Source organism: Spinacia oleracea, chromosome 4 (assembly GCF_020520425.1).
Source record: "Spinacia oleracea cultivar Varoflay chromosome 4, BTI_SOV_V1, whole genome shotgun sequence".
Lineage (NCBI taxonomy): Eukaryota > Viridiplantae > Streptophyta > Magnoliopsida > Caryophyllales > Amaranthaceae > Spinacia > Spinacia oleracea.
The window spans coordinates 26,697,419-26,719,254 of NC_079490.1; the positions used below are offsets into that span (position 1 = coordinate 26,697,419).

General features: G+C 35.0%; 1 protein-coding gene and 1 long non-coding RNA gene across 2 annotated transcripts; one reads left to right on the forward strand and one right to left on the reverse strand.

The window, feature by feature from the left end:
- Positions 1–7,399: 7,399 nt before the first annotated feature.
- Positions 7,400–11,045, reverse strand: LOC110789910 (uncharacterized). The gene is made up of 4 exons (XM_021994628.2): positions 10,222–11,045; positions 9,689–9,829; positions 8,331–9,249; positions 7,400–7,873 (listed from the first exon to the last, which is right to left on the reverse strand). Exons 1-4 carry the CDS (start codon positions 10,279–10,281, stop codon positions 7,641–7,643), a joined length of 1,353 nt encoding a protein of 450 aa, XP_021850320.1. The 5' UTR covers positions 10,282–11,045; the 3' UTR covers positions 7,400–7,640.
- A 1,253-nt stretch (positions 11,046–12,298) lies between these two features.
- Positions 12,299–16,485, forward strand: LOC110789909 (uncharacterized). The gene is made up of 3 exons (XR_002533680.2): positions 12,299–12,535; positions 12,725–12,871; positions 16,061–16,485. It is a non-coding gene; the product is annotated as an uncharacterized lncRNA (long non-coding RNA).
- The last annotated feature ends 5,351 nt before the right edge of the window (positions 16,486–21,836 follow it).

Sequence of the window (21,836 nt, forward strand, 5' to 3'; positions counted from 1 at the left end):
ATTTCTATGAATACAACTGTTGCAATAGTTTTTTAAAGGCAACGGTTACACGTTCTTTTTTTTTTCTTCTGCTTAGCTAGTGCAACAGTTTTCCATTATTATATAATTATTCATTCACTTTTATTTTATACTAGTAACCAGACCGCGCACGGATGCCTGCAGAAGAGAACGATGAATTTTGTTTATGAAGAAGAGTGACAACATGTATATGCCTAATAGACGGAGTGAACTCGACCTTGTAGTACATACTGTCGAAGATTATGTAAAAGTGAAAGTGTACTATCTTTTAAACATGAGATTGTGCTAAAAACAACTAAATAAAATTGTATTTACAACAACCAAATACATAGTACGTCATAAAAGGTTCATCCCTTAGACCCCATTGCATGTAACTTAACATGTGAATATATACAAGCAATGTGATAAAGGTATGATGCATAAGAAAGATATAAAGAAACAATTGAAATATGAAACATAAGAGTACAAATTTCTTTAATTTCTTTTAAATATAAAAATAAATAGCGGTAGTTTATATCCTAAAGAAAAAGAGATCATGGTAATGAAGTTCTTAAACTGGTAATTCCTTCGCTCCTATAAGAGTACCGAAAATGTATATACTCCATACTTGTTAAGAAACTAAATGATGTACGTGATGATTGACTCCTTGAACTGTTTCTTGTCGATCTAAAGCTTGAATCTTTAACATATCAGTAAAAGTTGCATTCAACTTGGGAATGTGATGAGTGCAGCCCCTCGGACACTCAAATAATTCCCTCTTGTAGTTTTGAACGTCCATTTCATCTGAGAGCACTCCAGATTTGATTTTCCTACTACAACATTGATATTGAGCCACTTTGATTTTCCTACTTCAACAACATTGATATTGAGCCACTTCAAAGTAGGACAACTTAGAAAGTACTTCACCAGAATGTAGCTTGGACGACAACAACAAGTAAAGATACCTTCTTTGACAAAAATTAGCACCATACCCATGTTTTATGATTTCAGGTACAAAGCTCAACTACAACACATTTGGCAACAAAAGAAACTAGCATCTTTAATAGTGCCACCTCCTTCTTAGGGATTTTCACCTTAATTTAGGGAACTCCACGTAAACTTGCTGAAATAATTTAAACACCCATTTGATTTTGTTCTATTAATTTTCCATTAAATTCATTCAGAAATGTATAATAATCCCAGAAAATCGATCATGCAGAAGTAAATTGAGAGATAATCAAGGAATAACATCGAGATTCTAAATATAAAAGTCACTCGTATATCATTAACAGAAATTCGATCATGCTAAAGAAATTGGAGAAGACTAACATTAAGAATCTAAAAATAAAACCCAGTTAAATAATTAAGTAGAAGAACTTACGCCAGATTCATCTTCATAATTCTGTTCTTGATCGTATTCATCTACTTTGTTCTTGCCCTTCCCATTATCCATGGCGATTACAGTCTTGAAAGATTTTAGTGCTTGGTTTTATTAAGTGTTGAGTTATAGGGGGAGGAGAGAGAATTTGTTCTTGAATGATTTAGTGTTTGGGTTTTGATCAGAGTTGAGTTAAAGGGGAGAATTTGTTCTTGAATGTTTTAGTGTTTGGGTTTGATCAGAAAAGAGTTACAGGGGAAAGAGTTGAATTGTGTTTTTGAGCGCCAAAACATAAACGGTCGGATCGTAGATACTTCAACTCTCGCAACAATATTTTGGTGACGGTTATACCACGTCACCAATTATTATTTAAGCTGTCCCCTTTCTTCTCCAAAGTTGAATTGTGTTTAAGGACGAGATTCTCTTTTGATTTTCCCATCTTCCTCCTTGAGCTCTATGCTTCATCTCTGTCTTCTGCTTCATTCCATGAGACCTGATTTCTCTTCGGCGTTACATCGAATGTTGAAATATTAATCTAGAAAAATCTAGATAATATGTTTGTAAAAATCTAGTAGAAAAACAGAATTATCCTAAGAAAAATCTAGTAAGAAAAATCTAGATGTATGACAAGTGTAGAAAAATCTAGAAACTAGGATACACCAACTATAAATATGTTGTATGCATAAGTTGAGAAGTGAGCCAATCAAGAGAGGTCCCACAAATATGAGGGGTAGAAACAAGTGTTCTACCAAAGAGATAAGTGAGAGACATGAGCTCTCGCAAATATTGTTGTAAAATTTTATCAATGCAATTTTGTTATATTATCCGGGTCTAACAAAACTTCCGCGTGCGTCCTCAAATTTCTATCATGGTACTAGAGCCGGAAAAGTAATTACATTGAAGACCGAAGACCCAAGATATGAAGGGTTACAAGATTTGAAGAAAATATGGAAGAGAAAAAGAGGTAAGTGCGAAATCTCTTTTTAAAGAAGATAACAAAGATAAAAAAAAATTAAACTAGAGATATTTTGGTGGAAAATGGAGTAAATAAAAGTGGATGATAAAAATAAGGATGAAAGAATTGAAGAAGAAAATATGTTTTGAAGAAGAAAGTATTTGAAGGATGCTTATGACACGGGCATTAGCGGTGATGGGTGGTGACATGAGCACCACAACAAAATAAAAATTTGGAGAAACAAATGCCAATGGAGAAAATGTAGAAGAAAATATTTTGAAGAAAATTTTGAAGTTTGCTAATGAAAAGAGCATTAGCGGGATGGTTGGTGACATGAGCACCAATAACAAAATAAAATTTGAGGAAAAATTTCAGGAGATGACTGGTGACATGTGCATCAGTGGGATAGTTGGTAACAGGGATACCAACAAGAAGATCATCAAGATTAATAAAAGGTATCAAGAAGATGGAGGTTGGTAACACGGGTGCCAACATTATTGGAACTCAAGCGTTCATATCGTTTGGTGGTTGGTGACAAGTGCATCAACGAGATTTTTGAAAGATAAACATTTTGGAGTACAAGTTTTTTCAAGATTAAGGGGGAGTGTTGAAATATTAATTTAGAAAAATCTAGATAATATGTTTGTAAAAATCTAGTAGAAAATTTTCTAGAATTATCCTAAGAAAAAACAAGTGTAGAAAAATCTAGATATATGACAAGTGTAGAAAAATCTAGAAACTAGGATACACCAACTATAAATATGTTGTATGCATAAGTTGAGAAGTGAGCCAATCAAGAGAGCTCCCACAAATATGAGGGGTAGAAACAAGTGTTCTACCAAAGAAATAAGTGAGAGACATGAGCTCTCGCAAATATTGTTGTACAATTTTTTCAATGCAATTTTGTTATATTATCCGGGTCTATCAAAACTTACGCGTGCGTCCTCAAATTTCTATCATCGAACTCCCTTTTTGCACTAATCAAGTCCTTAAAATAAACATACCCATCAAGCATACACTAATACAAGTCCAAGAAACAACCTTTCTCCAAACATTTCATCAAACACCTTATGTGCATCACTAATTAACTTTTTGATGCCGAATTTGGTATCCATCGCAACACTGATTGAAGAGCCAAGTGATTAGTGCAAGAGAGTGGCGATAATTTCTTAACCTGCCCTAACCATCACATACAACATCTTCAGGACAATCAATCTCTATAGACGTCTCAGTATTCAAATTAAAGGATATAATATTGTCCCCGCAGTTCCCTATTCGTAATGGTCTCACCCCAGTAGACAAAACCACCCACTTTGCAGCCATTAGGACAATTAAACTCGTAATGCGGAAGATAATCAAGGAAAAAACATTCACTGAAGTTTCAGTTCACAAAATCTTATTTACAATGGGTGTACAATAAATATTGTACACCAGATTAAAAGTTAACTCAAAATGCTTAAAAGTTAAGCATATATATGTAAAAGTTATCTATTTTTCAGTGATAAATTTTTTCATTTTAGTAAAACTTATTACTTCAAAATAACTAATAATGTATAAAATTAATCATTTAACCCTTTAAAATGTTTATCTATCAAATTTTTTTTACTAATATAAAAGTTAATCAAAACTAGGTTAAAGTTACAAAAAAAGGTTAAAGTTATCTTGGTGTACAATAAATTTATTGTGCACCTTGTGCGCGCAAGACCTTTTGGTTTCAGTTTTGAAGTGTGTGGTTTCGCAAAATCAGAGTTGAGTTACAGGGGAAGGAGAGAGGTTTTCTTCTTGGATTCTGAGCTTGACTGTGTTTTTACAACGACATTTCTCCTGAGTGCTAAAATATAAAAGGTAGCTCTAACCAACCATATGGTGCCGTGACGTGATCTTGTGTTTAAAAGTTTACTAGACTCAACCCATGTCCATATCATGATCCATCCTACTAATTATGTCATTGTGTGTTGTAACTAGGGGTGGACATGGGTCTAGGACCCGGTCCAGACCCGATCGGACCCGATCCATTTTTAAGGATTTGGGTCTATCTATTTGAGATGAGACAAAAATGGGTCCAGACCCGATTGGACCCTTGCCCATGTTTTTGTTATTTGTTCTTTGTCCGATTAATGATTGTTTTCTTTGCAAAACTTTTTGTATTTGTTTTATTTAATTTGTTTCCATATTACGTACATCATATCCTCTAAGTATATGAGGGTTACCAGAATAGTTCTTATGTTCATATACTTTATTTTTTCAAATCTAACTTGATTGGTACTTCGTATAAAACTTTCTTTTTTTCTAATTCATTTATAAACATAAGAAATTTCTTTAAGTATCAATTATTATAATTTGAAAAACAAAAAATACATATTTTTGGAAAAACAAACAATTGATTATCTAAAGAAGTAGTGTACTCCCTCCATATTTATTTAAGAGATACACTTGGTCGGGCACGGGTATTAAGAAAAATAATTGAATGAAATAAAGTAATAAAACTAGTGGGATTGCGTAGGTATTTTAATAAGAAAAACAAGTGGGGACCATGTCATTTTAGGGAGTAGGGGGTGGGGGTGTGGGTGGGTGTAGATATATTATTTAATTAGATGGTGGGGTTGATAAGTTACTAAAAACGGCAAGTGTATCTCTTAAATAAATACGGCCGGAAAAGGCAAGTGTATCCCTTAAATAAATACAGATGGAGTAACAATTAACTTTTTTTTTAACGTATGATATGAGTAATGAAGAAAGATTAAGTAAATAAATTTATAATAGGTTATTAATCAAATATGTATTGGGCATTAAAGTTTTAATATTTATAAGAATGACTTTTGTCTTTTTTCATTACTTTAGAGTCATACGTTATATCATTGTAGAGATAGTTATAAGTTATAACTTTACGTTATGAATAAGAGGTCATGGGTTCGAACATTGTTACTAACATTTTTCGTGATAATAAAATTGAGTATGCATGTGTGCACATGCATGACATGTAACATCGTCATTTCATTTGTCAAATCACAATGACAAATGGAAATGTGGCATTTCTTGACTTGGAGATTTAATAAAAGTATATGTAACCTAATAATCCTTTTATTAAATATGCACATACCAAAAAGTTGAAAATATGGAACCTAGATAGACGGACAAATCCCGGTCATTCCTTTTTTTTTTCTTTTGAAGGGAAGATAGAAAGGGCATCTCGATCTTTCCCTAAGAGAGAGAGAGAGAGAGAGATTTCTACATATTCTTCAAGATTAGCGGAAATATGCATATCGGGTGGCATTTTCCTACATATGTTGAAAATAATATATAATCTAAAATATATAATTGCTATTTTAAAATAAATATAAATAAATAAATAAATTTATTATAGAAAAAACTGTAAATTTAATATTCAAACTGTACTTTAATATTCATATTTTATATTTTGACAATTTTATCGCTTGTGTTTTTGAGCACTAAATAAAAAGTTATGTTTCTTTTACAACGATATTTATCCTGACGTGATAATTTTTATTAGTTCACACTATCCCAGACACTTCATTTAGGTGGCTACCATGACCATAAAGATGGCTCTGGCCGTACCTCCCGTGTCAGGCCGTGTGCTTAGAAGCTGACTAGAATCATTATATGTCTATGTCCAAAATTGTGTTGTGACGAATTTTTTTAAAAAGTCGGCACTTAACAAAATGTCAAAGCCACATTTAACCTTTCATGTATTGTCGTTCTTTAAAAAAGAAAGGTATAGTCGTATTTTTTTTTTTTTAACATAAGGTATAGTCGTATTGAACATCCTGAGTTGGGCATATTTTCATTATTCTTGGAGATGCTTAACATGCATTCCAATGGTTGATTTTATTACTTTTTTCTTCAAATTTCTCATCTCGGAACCTAAAGTATAATGTTATACCTCTAGCTAATTCATATACTTATTGATTTATCCTTTTACTATACTTTTCACAAAAAGTAAGAAAATCAAGAGATATACAAATTGATATTAGAACTTAGGTGTAAGAACTAAATCAAAAATAAATTATTTAGAATTTCCTAAGCATGTGTAAAATGACTACATGCACTTGAAGAAAATACAGGTCTATTGTTTAGACATTAGTCAACAATACGAAAACTCGGTATACAACTTCATATAAACAAAGAAATATGGAAGTTCAATTAAGCAATGAAATGTAAACTAACTTATTCATACTCAACTTACGCGCGTAATCAAACAAAATAGATGATAGAAATGACACATAACTAAACATATGACCAATTAGTACCTAAAATATATTTATTTTGTAAAAATCAACTAACAATAAAATATGAATTAATATAATTATTCTTATAAACATATTTTAAGCTAGATAAATATGAAAATTATATAGGGATTTTATGCCCGTTGATCGTCCCTACTATATTTTCTCCTCACATGTAAGGAGAAAATATAAGGGGGTGCACGTTTAACTCGGATGCATGTAATATGCTCTAAGATAAATACGATAAAACAAAATTTAAATGACATACTCAGAAAATTCACACGTTACTTTATTAGAATATGACATAATTGGTTAGGCATCAACTAACATTTAAATTATGAAGTACATTATTTTATTAGAATATAGCATTATATAATCTAAAGTTGTTTTTTAATTAGCTTTCTACTTTTATAGAAATCTCGTGCTAATACACGGGCACAAACTAGTATTGATTTATTGATGAAGGAAAACAAATAGGCCCTTAGTAGATGCCCTCACTTTGGGGAATATGTTTATGTTGAAATTTTGGTTGGGATTTATTTTGAGTTGTAATTGAGTTTTTGTTGAAATTTTGATCCAAACTATGGAGCGAAATGTAGAACATTGCATGAATTTCATGCTTGAAACTGCCGATGAACATCCAGATCGTGAATTAGCTGCTTGGATCATTGATATTTCTTCTCTTAAGGCAACATGGAATGAGCCTAGTAACAAAAAAATACATCAGATGCATAAAAATCAGAAAATAATCTTCCGTAGCACATACAATGAGCTTAATAACGAAAAAATACATCAGATGCATACATTGCTTTCACGGACGTATCATATCAGGAACAAAATAACAATCTATTAGCTTTATCTATACATGCTAACTGAGTAACATTCACAATCTGGTTTTCTTATTCTCGTATCACGAATTAAAACTCCTTATTCTTTACAAAACAATTCAGATAACGCCTGCTTGGTAATTTCAGGTGAAATCAGAGAGAGACAACAAGAGATAAAGCTACACAGTGTATAGGAAGAGACTCAAGGTCTGCATTTTCTGAAACACGGCCACTGAGTGTTAAGTATCTGTATCAGCATTCTCCTGCTCATCTTGTGTGTTGTCAGATTCTGTAGTTTCCGTGTTCAAGTCTCTATTAGCTGCAGTTAACCTTTGAGTCAGCGTATCGGAAAGCTCCCCTGTAATACCTAAGGATCCCTGTCTCTGAAGAAACTCTTCGTATGACTGAAATAAATCAGGTGCTGATGGAGAAAGGTTGGTTCCAGGTCGGGGGGCTTGCTGCACTTGTCGAACTATACATATTTTGGCCAATATAATAAGATTGATGACAGGTTTTACATTATCATACGACATTAGGTATGCAAGGAACAAACTGAACAGATTTATTCAAAATATTACAGATCTTTTATCAGACATATACCAACGGCAGGAAAACATGTACATGTATTCAAGTATATTAACTTTTTGCTACTACCCCTCCTAATTGTCAAGTGTAGACTTGCAACAGAGACTTACAGAAAGTTGCTACGGCCTTAAGTGGTTACTCGAGAACTTCATCCCAATTCCCAACGCAAATAGGTGCAATGTAAATAATGTCAAGTACCATGATTTCAATGTTTAAACAGCGCCATAGGCATACAAGAAAGATGAAAATAGACATATATCCAACCTTCTGGGTAACTATAATACAACCAGTTAACACATAATGGAATCTGATTAACACAAATGACTTAACTGTATCAAGCATACCTGAACCAGAATGAATATTAGAAACTCCCTGAGACCCCGTTACTTGAGATGCATGTGAGTTATCAGCCTTCATCCTCAGGCTTCTATAAGGAGCATGTTGCTGAGACCCCGTTACATGAGATGGATATGGGTTGATATTTGGACTCAGGCTTCTACGAGGTGCAATTTGCTGATACCCCGTTACTTGAGATGCATGTGAGTTATCAGCCTTCATCCTCAGGCTTCTATAAGGAGCATGTGGCTGAGACCCCGTTACATGAGATGGATATGGGTTGATATTTGGACTCAGGCTTCTACGAGGTGCAACTTGCTGATGCCTCGTTACTTGTGATGGATATGGGTTGATATTTGGCCTCAGGCTTCTACGAGGAGCAGGTTGCTTATACCCCAACCCTTGAGACACAGAACTATTAGTGCTAGAAACTAGCCCTAGCTGCTGTTGTTGCTGATACCCCAGCCCTTGAGACACAGAACTGTTAGTTCTAGAAACTAGCCCTAGCTGCTGTTGTTGCTGATACCCCAGCCCTTGAGATGGCTCAACTGTGGGTCGAGGCTGCGACTGAAATGGTGGAGTTTGAGCGGTGGTAGGATTCAATGGAGGTCGAAATCCGGGAAGGTAAGGAAAAGGATTAAAAAAGTTATCTGGAGAAGTTCCCATCTGACTCAAAATATGAGATGAAATATGAGCTTGAGCAGAGGTAGGACTCAAAAATTGAAGTTGATTAACATTTGAAATGCTAGCATTATTGGATCTCTTCCTTTTTGGATCTTCACCAGTAAGGCTATTAGCATTATTCGATCTCTTCCTTCCAGAATCATTACCAATTAGCCTATTAGAGGGTCCAATTCTTTGAGTTTCAGAAGGATCATTGTCATTCAATCCCATATCTTCCTCAACATCAACATCTATAGGATTCAACTGAAACACACAAATCAACTCATCAAGAAAAGCAACCATGTCACACAAATTTTGTACTTTGTCAAAATAAACACCAAATTAAACACCCATTTATTCATTCAGCAAGCAATTTATACCAAGGTATATGAACCGACAAATTCACACAAGCATAAAATCGAAATGCAGTAATCAATTGAACAAAGCACGACATGACGATTTCACAATAGCAAGAAATAATTAAAGAGAAACATCAATGATATGACAATGGAAGTAACAGGTAATCAGTTTAAACACCCATTTGACTTTTTATCTCAATTTGCCATTAAAAGACATTCAAGAGGGATTATGAACACAGAAATCGGTAATGCAGAAAGCTATTGAGAGTTAATTAAAGAATAAAACCAAGATTCGGAACAACAGAAAACCCTGTTGATCGAAAAAATTAAGTTAAAAAACTTACATGCGAGCCAGTTAGGCTATTAGACTGTTGAATTCTTCGAGTATCAGAAGGCTCGTTGTCATTCTGCCCTGAAGTCCTTACTGTTGATCCAATATCGTCCGCAACATCAACATCACCATCATAACCATCTACAGGATTCAACTGAGACACAGAAATAAACTCGTCAAAAAAAAAGCAATCATGTCACACAAAATTTGTACTTTGTCAAAATAAACACCAAATTAAACACCCATTTTTTTTAATTCAGCAGGCAATTTATACCAATGGATAAACTCGAAATTCAGTAATCAATTGAACAAAGAAAAACATGACGATTTCATAATAGCAAGAAATAATTAAAGAGAAACACCAACGATATGATAGTGAAAGTAACAGGTAATCAAATCCAGAAGACTGCAATAGTTTAAACATCCAATTGATTTTCTCTCTCTCAATTAGCCATTAGAAGACATTCAGAAAGTATTATGAACACAGAAATGGGCAATGCAGAAAGTAATTGAGAGATAATTAAAGAATAAAACCAAGATTCTTACAAAAGAAGCCCAGTATGTTCTAGATTCATTTACTTTGCCCTTGCCCTTCCTGTTATCCATGGAGTTCACAATCTTGAAAGATTTTAGTGTTGGGTTTGATCAGAGTTGAGTTACAGGGGAAGAAGAGAGAATTTCTTCTTTAATTTTTTGTGTTGGAAAACAGAGGCTGAATGTTTTAGAGAGGAAGAGTTGAATTGTGTTTTTGAGCGCTAAAATATAAAAGGTGGTTGTAATTGGGTTGATCGTAGATACTTCTCGCAACAATATTTTCCTGACGTTTATACCACGTTATCAATTATTATTTCAGTTCCCCTCTGCTTCCTTCCTTTCTCTTTTGAATTTCCCTTCTTCCCCCCTTGAGCTCTCTGCTTCCTCTCAGTATTCTGCTTCATTATCATGGCATTCCATGAAACTTGATTTCTCTTCGGCATTGCATCGAACTCCCTTTCTGCACTAATCAAGTCCTCAAAATAAACATACCCATCAACCATACACTGATACAACGTCCAAGAAACAACATTTCTCCCAAACATTTCATCAAACACCTTATGCGCATCCCTAATTTACTTATTAGATTCCAAATTTGGTGTCTAGCGTAACTCTGATAGAAGGGTCGAGTGATTACTGCAAGAGAGTCACGATAAACCACCCACATTGCAGCCATTAGTACAATTAAACTCGTACTGCTGAAGATAATCAAGGACAAAACATTCACTTAAGTTTCAGGGGAAGGAGAGAGGATTTCTTCTTGAATTTTGAGGTTGACTGAATTCACTGAATTTGTCTTAAGCGCTAAAATATAAAAGGTGGTCGTAACTTGTAAGTTTGTAACCATGTTCAAAATTTACTGGACTCGGCCATTGTCCATGATCAATCCTACTAATTGTGTGTTGTAACCCAATTTTTAAAAGGTCGGTCCAATCACGATCCCGACTTACCGTGACAGCGTCGAAGCCAAATTTAACTTAACATATTTGGCGTCCTTTATAATACACGAAATACGAGGAAGTATTTTCCCATCTCATATATGTTTTTACAAAAACATATCAGACCAAAATAAGTTTGAATATGGTATTCATAAGTTGAAAAATGGTACTCAAAAGTTCAAAATTGGTGCTCAAAAGATCAAAAATGGTACTCAAAAATTAAAAAATTGTGTTCATTTCTCAAATATGGTACTCAAAATTTTCAAAATAATGGTGAAATTACCGCCTAATCCTCGGATATGTATTTAAAAATACATCTCTGAGATGGGTCTCTCCGCCCTCAATACAAAATACATAGTTACTCCCTCCGTCCCAGAATAGTTGTTACACTCTCCTGGACACACAGTTTAATGCGATAAGTAGTAGTGTGGTTATCAATTGTTATTTTTATTGAAAAAATAGATGTGATAGGAGTTAGTGGGAGATTTTTTTAATTCAATGAGAGAGGGGGTGGGGACAAAAACAAATTTAGTGGGAACAGAGAGACAATATTATAATTTCCTCCATTCATGTGAACAACATCATAAATCTTGACTAACGTTGACCACTAACCTAAACATTATTTTTTTTAACGGGGAACAATAATATCATTTAAACATAAATAATCTAATCTATATAACATATATATATATCAAAAGGTCTTGCGCGCACAAGGTGTACAATAAATTTATTGTACACCAAGATAACTTTAACCATATTTTTTGTAACTTTAATTTAGTTTTGATTAACTTTTATATTAGTAACAAAAAATTGATAGATAAATATTTTAAAGGGTTAAATTATTAATTTTATACATTATTAGTGATTTTGAAGAAATAAGTTTTACTAAAATGAAAAAATTTATCACTTAAAAATAGATAACTTTTACATGCATATGCTTAACTTTTAAGCATTTTGAGTTAACTTTTACTCTGGTGTACAATATTTATTATACACCCATTGTAAATAAGAATTTGTGTATATATATAGGACCAGGTTCTGGTGAGAACCTCCTTATAATGAGAACCTCTTATCACCGTTCGATTAAACCTAGATTCATGGATGAGATCGAATCTTAACAAACTCACTCCCGATCACCTTTGGTTCCAAAATTCAAACGCATGCGTTTCTCTCTCCTCCTTCCAAAAATATAACGACTTTCTCTCTCTACTCCCCTGAGAAATCGACCGTGATTCCTATCTCTTCAAATATCTTCAAAAATGTTGCGATTTTTTGTGTGATTTTTCGGAGCTGGATTTTATGCCAATTTCTAGAGATGATTTCGATCAGTTATTTGAGAGTTTTCAAGTTATTTGGTGAATTCACTCCAAAAGTTATCAATCGTAGAGGTAATGTTGCTAATAAATTCAATTAGATTTCTCGATTTTTAATTTCGCTAATTTTAATTGTTAATTTTCTTTGATCTTCGCGTTGATTGAATCATTTTTCGGCATGAATTGCAAGTTCATCAATAATTTGCTGTGAAATTCCCTTAGATAGAGATAAGTGTTATTAATTTAGTCCAATTCGATTTCTAGGTTTTTAAATTGAATACTGAGAAGATCTATTGTTCGATAATCTTCTCCTCTTGGTTACCGGACTGATTGTCGTCCTCCATCATCATTGATTGAAACAACTCAGAATTGAAGCGAGTACAACAAAAATGAAAAAAAAATCCAAAAAAGGTAATGGGTAACCTAATTTTTGTTTACTTTTGAAGATATTTTGTTTACTTCTGAGTATATTAAGTGTAATTTTGAAGCAATGTTTTGTTTACTTTTGAATCTTGATAGTCAGTTTTGGTTCTGGAATTAGCTAATTTTATAAACTGTTCTAGAGAAAATTGATCTATTGAGTGAGAGAAAGGTAGTTGGAATTAGCTGCTTTAGAAGCAGTTAAACTTGATTTTGAGGCTGTTATCATGTGATGGGGTACTGAGTGTAGTTTCCTCGATCTGTCGTCCTCGAAATCAGAAGCAACTGAGAAGTCAGCAGCACTAGCAATTATAGCACTCCACTCGATGCTAGCCTCGTTAGGTGTATATCGAGTTGTTTGGGTTGTACTGCCATCAGAGGGTACTCCTAGCCTAGGCATCTGATTCACTGGGTTGGAAGTACACGAAAGGCACTCGATCTCAAACAAGTCGGAGCTAGCATCGCTCTCTGTGTCCTTGTACGTCTCACTAGGCGCGTCTGAGGTGCTAAACTCCTCAGTTCCTCTGGACAAATGAACAATACCTGTTTGTGTGTTCTCTCCCCCATTATTCTGTACACTGATGTTTTTAGCTCTCTGGTTTTGTTAAGGCTAAAATCTCCTACAACACCTCTGAAGTAGTTTCTGATACAACTTGAAGAAGGTTTGGCCCTATATTGGAGACTGCAATATAATCCAGATCAAGTGAAGTATTATTGAGGTTCAGAAGTAAATCAGGCTCAGAAGTAAATCATTGAGGTTCAGACGTAAATCATTGAGGCTCAGAAGTAAATAATTGAGGCTTAGAAGTAAATCAATTAGATCAAAAAGTAAATTCATGCAAAACTGTTACTGAGGCTTGTTCTAGCTCTTGCTTGTGTAGTCATTTGAGAGTGATGCAGTCTCAGTTGCTGTTGTTGTTTAGAATCCGTTGCTGCATTTTAGGATTTGGTTTTGGCTGGGTCTGACTGCAGGGTTCAGGTTCTAAGCTTGCAGTCTGTCTTAGGGTGCTGCGATTGGGTTGTTGTTGCCGGTTGTTAGTCAGTTAGGGGTTTCTTTTATTGATGTAGCTGGGGCAGGGATTTCTGTGTTTTCGGCTTGTTGTCGAGGCATGACAATAGGCAGTGCCAGATAATCATCTTCAGTCCAACCGGGTTTTTTCTTCTTGCTTCTTGGCTGAGTTAGGGTAGATAGTTTGTTATGAACGTCTGCAGTGTGCCATCTGAACTTCATGTTAGGATTGTCAAGTTAGTTAGTATTGTTTGTAGAATTGGTTGTTGGAGATGTATTCTTTACTGCAGTGTGATGATTTAATGTCTGTTGGAGGTAAACTACCATGTTAGTATATCTAGTCTGTTAGATGGTTTTTTTTATGGTTTCTGCTGTTTGAATTTTTTTTTTTTTATGGTAAACTACCAGGTGTGCAAACTCTATGGACCTAGGAACTAGAAAGAAATACGGGTAGTTGATATCATCTATGATTTAAATTGACTTTTAAATTAGTTCCATTTACTTTTCGGAGTTATTTATCTACTTTTGAAAATGTGATGCAACTTGATATTTTGTTTATGAGATTTACTTTTAAATTAGTTTCATTTACTTTTCTTAGTTATTTATCTACTTTTGAAAATGTGATGCAATTTGAGGTTTTTTTTGCACTAAGTGATCCAAAAGTAAAAAAAAATATAGCCAAGTTTTGGTTGGTAGGCATTGTAGGTCATGTGAAGCAAGTTGATTAGTTGACTTTGTGCTATTAGTTTCTATTTCAGTCAGGCTGCTGGCTAGTTGTTGACCTTAGTTGACTAGGGATGGTGCATAATCTGTTGTTGGTCTGCAGTGGTTGTAGACCATGTATGTGGATGGCTAAACCTCTTGCCTCCTGCACGTGCAGCAACAGATTTTTGTTGTTGTTGCTGATGCTGCTGCAAGATTTCCTGATGTGGTTGCGGTTGCAGCTGTCGTTGCTGCTGCTGTTGCAATTTTTGTTGTAGCAGCAGCTGCTTTTCCAGCATTAGCTTTTGGGATTTTTACTAAGCCTCTTCTCTTTCCTTAAGCAAGATGTCTGTAGGATGGTCAAGCTCTGCCAAGCTAGACTGTCGTTGCTGTTTCATTTACTTTTATATTATTTCCGTTTACTTTTTTTAGTTATTTATTTACCTTTGAAAATGTGATGCAACTTGAGATTTCCTGATATGTTTGACAGAAACATTATCGTGGGGATCAGTTGTTCATCAGCAATAAAAGTGGCATGCCGACAGCAGCTCCTTGATTTGTTGTTAATGTAACAGCAAATTTAACAGAACATTTTTAATATATCTATTGTGAAAGTAAGAAAATGTAGCAGCTAGCACAAGTAAAATGCAAGTAACAAAAAAACAGGTTCTTCATTCAATTTTAGGCTCTGTTTTTACCGTCATCAAATTCCCTATTATCCAGTGAGATCAAGCTCCTTGTTTGCTGCTATACCCACTGCAACTGACCTTGACATACCACCTCATTTTGAAACTTCCCGCCAGGAGCCATTCGTTGATCTCTTACTTTAACATGTCTTACGTTGCTTTTAACTTGGTACCTTGGGAATGACTTGAGTTGGACTGGCGTGATATGTGAATAATGTGATGTATCTTGTAAAAATTCATGAAAAAATTCATCTGCTATATCCCAGTCTTCATCTATTCTCAGACGTTGAGCATACCACTTATGACCCTGTGTTTGATGCCAGTTACAACTTACAACGGTTAGTATAAGAACTTGAAGGAACTGTATGTGCACACTTTGATATAGTAACATGGGGATGTTTATATATATATATAGTACAAAGTATTACCAAAGCAAGAAGGCATATAATAAAATAAGCTTCTATATAATGTACGAGTACTAAAGCAAAGTCATTGAAGCTTATTTTATAAATTCTACATAATTGTCTTTATGCTAAAATTATTTTATAAATTCTACAGAACACAGGATAATTGGTAAACCTCTTAAGCATTGGATATTAGAGTGCAGGTAGTGTATAGGTTTTCTTACTAAGTGAATATACTATTTTATAAAACCGATGATGGCTAGGGTACTACTAGGAGTGTAAGGTAATAGTTATACTAGGTGACAACAGCAAGACACCATGAGCTTAGTATAAGTGGAGTAGCACACCCTAATTTATCAATGGTGGTTGTTTTGAGCAGGCAGAACAGGCAACGACGAGGACAAGGGAGGAGAAAGAGATAGCAAAGGAGCTGCGGAAAGTGAAGGAGGCAGAAGCCAAGGCCTTAATTTATTTCTCTGCAGGCTGTCATTCGTGGAATGGTGTTTCCTTCACGATTAAACCTGATTGGAATACCAATAAATTAACACTTCCATGGTTGCTGCTATCTCAGCCGGAGCCTAGGGTCTGCTAGTGTCTGGTTTGCAGACTAGTTCTCTTTTTTTTTGCTTTGATTGCAGGTGTGAGGTGCAGTTGCTGAGTACAAGCAAGAGCAGTCAGTTAGGAAGTGTTAGATGTTGGCTTGGAGAGTGGTTTATGTTGTCTCTTTTGTCCTTCATGTCCTTTTCTTCTCTTCTTGCCATGATTGAAATTTTTAATGATTTTCTTAAACCTATTAGCTCAAAATGGTAGAGCACTATGCAGATGCATAGGGGATGTAGGTTCGATTCCTACATAGGTTGTCCATAAAAGTATATGAAAAAGAAACTCAAAAGAAAATCATAATAAATAAAAAATAAATCAAAATATTTCTGGAGCACGACAATAAGTATACACTAAACTATATATAAAAAAGATTTATAAAGTTGTTTTCAAGAGGAAAGCATAAAATAAAAAGTAAATAAAATAAACCTATAAGTAAATGGAAATGTTCCAAAAGTAAATCATACCATAGACTCTGGTATTTACTCAACTTTCTTATTTAAAAACTAGTTACTCTCCCATTATCTTCATGAGGCTATTAATAATTCAAAAGTAAATCAAAATATTTCTAAAGTATATACAAAGAAGTAAATAATATAAACACAAAAGTAAATCATAATAATTCAAAAGTAAATCAAAATATTTCTAAAGTATATACAAAGAAGTAAATAATATAAACTCAAAAGTAGATACTATAAACTCCAAAGTAAATAAACTAAACTCAAAACTAAATTTGAAAAAACTCAAAAGTAAAATAATACCAACTCTATAACCATGAGACATGATATCCTATCTATAATTATCCTTTTGTTCAATTCAAAAGTAAATAAAAAACTTTTAAAAGTAAATAGAATTGATTCAAAAGTAAAGAGTAATCAAATATGAGAATTAATGTCATAAATGGAATAAAAAAGAGTGGCCTACGTAGGATTCGAACCTACATCATCGTGCATTGCACAAAGCTCTACCAATTGAGCTAGTAGGCTAGTGTTTTTAAATAGAATAAAGAAAAGTAAAGCAAAACTCCAAAAAAGTAAATCAAAATAATTCAAAAGTAAAGGCCCCGATTACTTGTGAAAATTAGCTAAGTAACGTTATTGATGCAATCATGCAATTATACACACACAATATTGAGCAGCAGCCAAATAAAGCAGAACAACTGCCCAAGATGTCAATCATGGCAGCATACCACCCCTGACTGACCTGCAAGTCTGCAACAGCCCCTCCCTGAAAAACAAACAGGCTGCAACAGTAGCTTGCAGCCACCTAAGACTAATATCAATCTGTGCAACACCTATACTGGCCATAATGTTACACCTGAAAACACAACACAACTAACCATAAAAATTTCAGACCATAAAAACAGGCCAAAAAATAGACCCAACGTACATTCAGACCATAATCACCACCACATACAACCAACCACTGCAACCAAACGACACAACAAGTCCTCCTAGTCACCTAAGATCAACGACCATGAAGAGTAGTCTGACTGAAACCAATAGCACAAAGTCATCCATGGCCAACTTGCTTCAAAAACCCACAAACATAACATGACTAAAAACTGATCAAACTCTAAGCATGACCTACTCACCTTAGAAAACCCTACAACAACAAGGAAACCATAGCAGCTACACTAGGAACAACATAGCGTAATCGAGACAGATACATTATACCATAGACTCTTCTCACACTCTAGTCTCTTACTTAGTTCTCTTATGCGTAACTGGTTATCTCTCCTACCAAACACAACTGGTGACAACAAGCTTGAATCAATTATTCACGTAATAAAAAAATATCATCCATCACTACATTGTGTTGAACAATATCAAAACTCGTGACTTTGAACATTAATCCAAGTCAAAGCAATAAGCTTTACTACTAAGGTGATTTTACATTAATCATTTCGATTTTTCGTTCAACATATAACATCTATCGGTTGGAATAAGGGTAGGAGAATTAGTTATCTTAGCTGATAGAAACAGGAAGTGTATGAAAAAAGGAGCAGAATGTTTCAATATTTTCAAGAACTACCCAACATACTACTATATCATATTGCATCATTATTTTTTCCAGCATATGGGGCAAAAAAAGATCAGAAGTCAGCTGGTCAGGCTATAACAAAATACACTTTGTGAAAAAATAAACCGAATATCAGGAGAGGAAAAGAAAAGTGTCCTAGAACCCAGTTTCTTCCACCACCCTTCCCTACCCCTGCTCTTGGTAAACAGTAATAGACACACATATACCTGTAAAAGCAATAAATCATGGAAAATAAGAAGTAAGAACCATACCGGTGTAGACACCTACTTTTGTCCCCATTCCCGAAAGGGAAGGTTCGATGATGAGAACATAAATCTCCACTTGGCAACGCATCTCCTATAAAATAACGAATCTCGATTACCCTTTTCATTGCACCCGAACCTGCTATTTATAGAAACCTGCTAAAAATAGTAACTGCCATAATAGGTAGTTGTTAAAAGTGGCAAGTCATAAAAGATAGAAACCTGTCAGAATTAGGTGTTGCACTCCAACATAAATCCTAAATGAGATAGAAATTACAAGAAGAATCTTATTCCTAATATGATTCGAAAATAAGAGTTACGTATTAATTAAAATCCTAACGAGCCTAGAGTTCATAACGGGCCCAGACGCATTCCGTCATAAAGCTTTTCTTTTTTTTGCTAGGCAAGCAAGATCGAATAATATTAAGTTCAAAACAGATTTACAACCTAAACTAACTCAAGGATGAAACAAACCAACTAGGTTGGACCATTCCATCAAAGAGCTAGAAACAGAAAGCTATCTTACAGAGTAGCAAACCACAAGCTATCTCTCCTAGATACATGTTTAGGTAAAACAACCAAAATTCGATCTCTAACATTTTGCTTAACTCTAGCTACCATATTCTGAACAGTGGGAAAGGAAGCATTCCAAAAACAACCATTCCTACTTGACCAAACAGCATACACTGCAGCAGCTAGCATTGCAAAGCTAACCTGCCTTCTAAACTTTGACATTCTGCCATGAGCAATACACCTCATGAGCTGCTTCAGATTACCAGTGGAATAAGTAATCCCTAACCAAGCTTTGAGAGCACTAATGCATCTGCTGCTATAGGGACAAGCAAAGAACAGATGCTTATGATCTTCATCAGCTTGTCCACAAATCAGGCAACTTGCAGTATTACTAACACCAAATCTTGCCAATTTTGCAGTGGTTTGAAGCCTGTCCTGCACTGCCAACCAACATATGAATCTATGCTTAGGGATATTCAGCCTATTCCACACCATATTATCCCACTGAATCACAGGTTTTGGACCAATAATTTTCTCATAAACTGTTTTCACAGAATAATGAGGCATAGCAGCTAACTCAGCTTGAGTATAGACTAGTTTCAACCTCTCTTTTATGGCACAAATCTTCTTCCAATACCAGCTAGCAGAAGCTACAGGTTTATACTCCCACCAATCCCCATCCTTAATGTACACAGCATGAACCCATTTGATCCAAACATTATCCTGCTTGGAAGCAATGGCCCAAACATATTTTCCAATGCTTGCAATATTCCATCTGATAACATCTCTAAATCCAAGTCCACCTTGCTTCTTATCACAACATGAACTTTCCCAAGAAATGTTACTGTTTTTCTGACTATAAGCTTGCCCACTCCAGAGAAATGCTCTACAAACTTTAGTAACTTCCTGCAGTACTTTCTTGGGTAAAATAAATACCTGAGCCCAGTACATATGAATACTCATCAACACAGAATTAATGAGCTGCATTCTTGCTGTGTAGGAAAGATTCCTTGAACTCCAGACTTTAATCCTAGCAACCATCTTATCCACTAAGACATCACATTGAGCAGCAGAAATTCTTTTAGCACAGATGGGAACACCTAAGTACTTAAAAGGAAGCTGACTCCTAGTAAAACCAGAAACATTGACAATTCTGTTGATTTCATTCTCAGCCATACCACAGCAGTAGATAGCTGACTTCTGCTTGTTGGCTAACAAACCAGAAGAGATGGAGAACAGCTTAAAGGCTTGAAGCAGAAGATACACAGAGGGGAACTCACCTTTACTACACAGGATTAGATCATCAGCAAAACATAGATGAGTGAGCTTAAGTTCTTTGCATCTAGGATGAAACTGGAATTGAGACAACTCACTCATTTTGTAGAGAATTCTGGACAGGTACTCCATGCAGATCACAAACAGAAGGGGAGACATGGGATCACCTTGTCTTAAACCCCTTTTTGACTTGAAAAAGCCATGCATTGTGCCATTAAGCATTAGAGAGAACTTAGGGGTGGTCACACACTCCATTACAAGAGCCACAAAAGCTACAGGAAAACCCAGCTGTACCAACATTTCTTGCAGGAAATCCCAATCAACTGTGTCATATGCTTTTTGAAGATCAATCTTCATCATACAACTTGGTTTAGCACTCTTCCTACCATACTGTTTTACCAAATCCTGAACCACCATGATATTATGCACTATGTATCTGCCATGCACAAACCCCCCTTGATTCTCAATGATCAAATCTGGTAATACTTGCCTCAATCTGCTACAGATCACCTTAGTAATGCATTTATACAGAGTATTGCAACAGGATATAGGTCTGAATTCACTCACATTCTTTGGACATTTAGTCTTAGGAATGAGAGTAATGACTGTATGATTTAACTCCTTAAGCAACCTGCCTTGTTGGAGGACATCCAGCACAGCACTGACAACATCATCACCAACAATGCTCCAAGCATCTTTATAGAAGTAGGATCCATACCCATCAGGCCCTGGTGCTTTCCTACCAGGAATAGAGAACAAAGCTTTCTTCACCTCATCAGCTGTATAAGGAGCATTTAGAATATTTCTATGAGCATCTGTAATCAATGGACCAGCTTGGACAATATGACTAAGAACAGGTCTTCTATCAGTGTGAGTAGTACCCAACAAAGTTGTGTAATAATCCAAGAAAGCTTGAGAGATATCAGCAGGGTTATCTCTCCAAATCCCATCCATGCCATGAATGCTGTAAACTTGGTTATGATTATTCCTAGCTTTGATACTCTGATGGAAGAGGGAGGTATTTTCATCACCATCCCTAATCCATGAAACCTTTGCCTTCTGTTTCAAAAACTCTAAATAGGCTTGATGCTTATTTTTGTAATTCTGCATTACATTGAGTTCTGCATCAGCAAGACTCTGATCAGCAGGATCAAGATGCATTGATGTCTGAGCTGCAATCATGTCATGGTATGCTTGAAGATCAGCAGCTTGAACATCAGAGAATCCCTTTCTATTCAACTCTTTGAGAACCAACTTCACCTTCTTCAGTTTGTGAACAACACCAAACATCTTGCTCCCTTGAACTGTACCACTCCATTGTGCTTGGATAAGAGTCAGAAAATGAGGAGCAGATTTCCACATTGTAAAATACTTAAAAGGCTTTTTCCCCCCTGTATCCCTAGGATAGACAGTCAACAATCCAGGGGAATGATCAAAACAACCCTCATTCATAAAACACACTTCAGCTGAGCTATAAACACC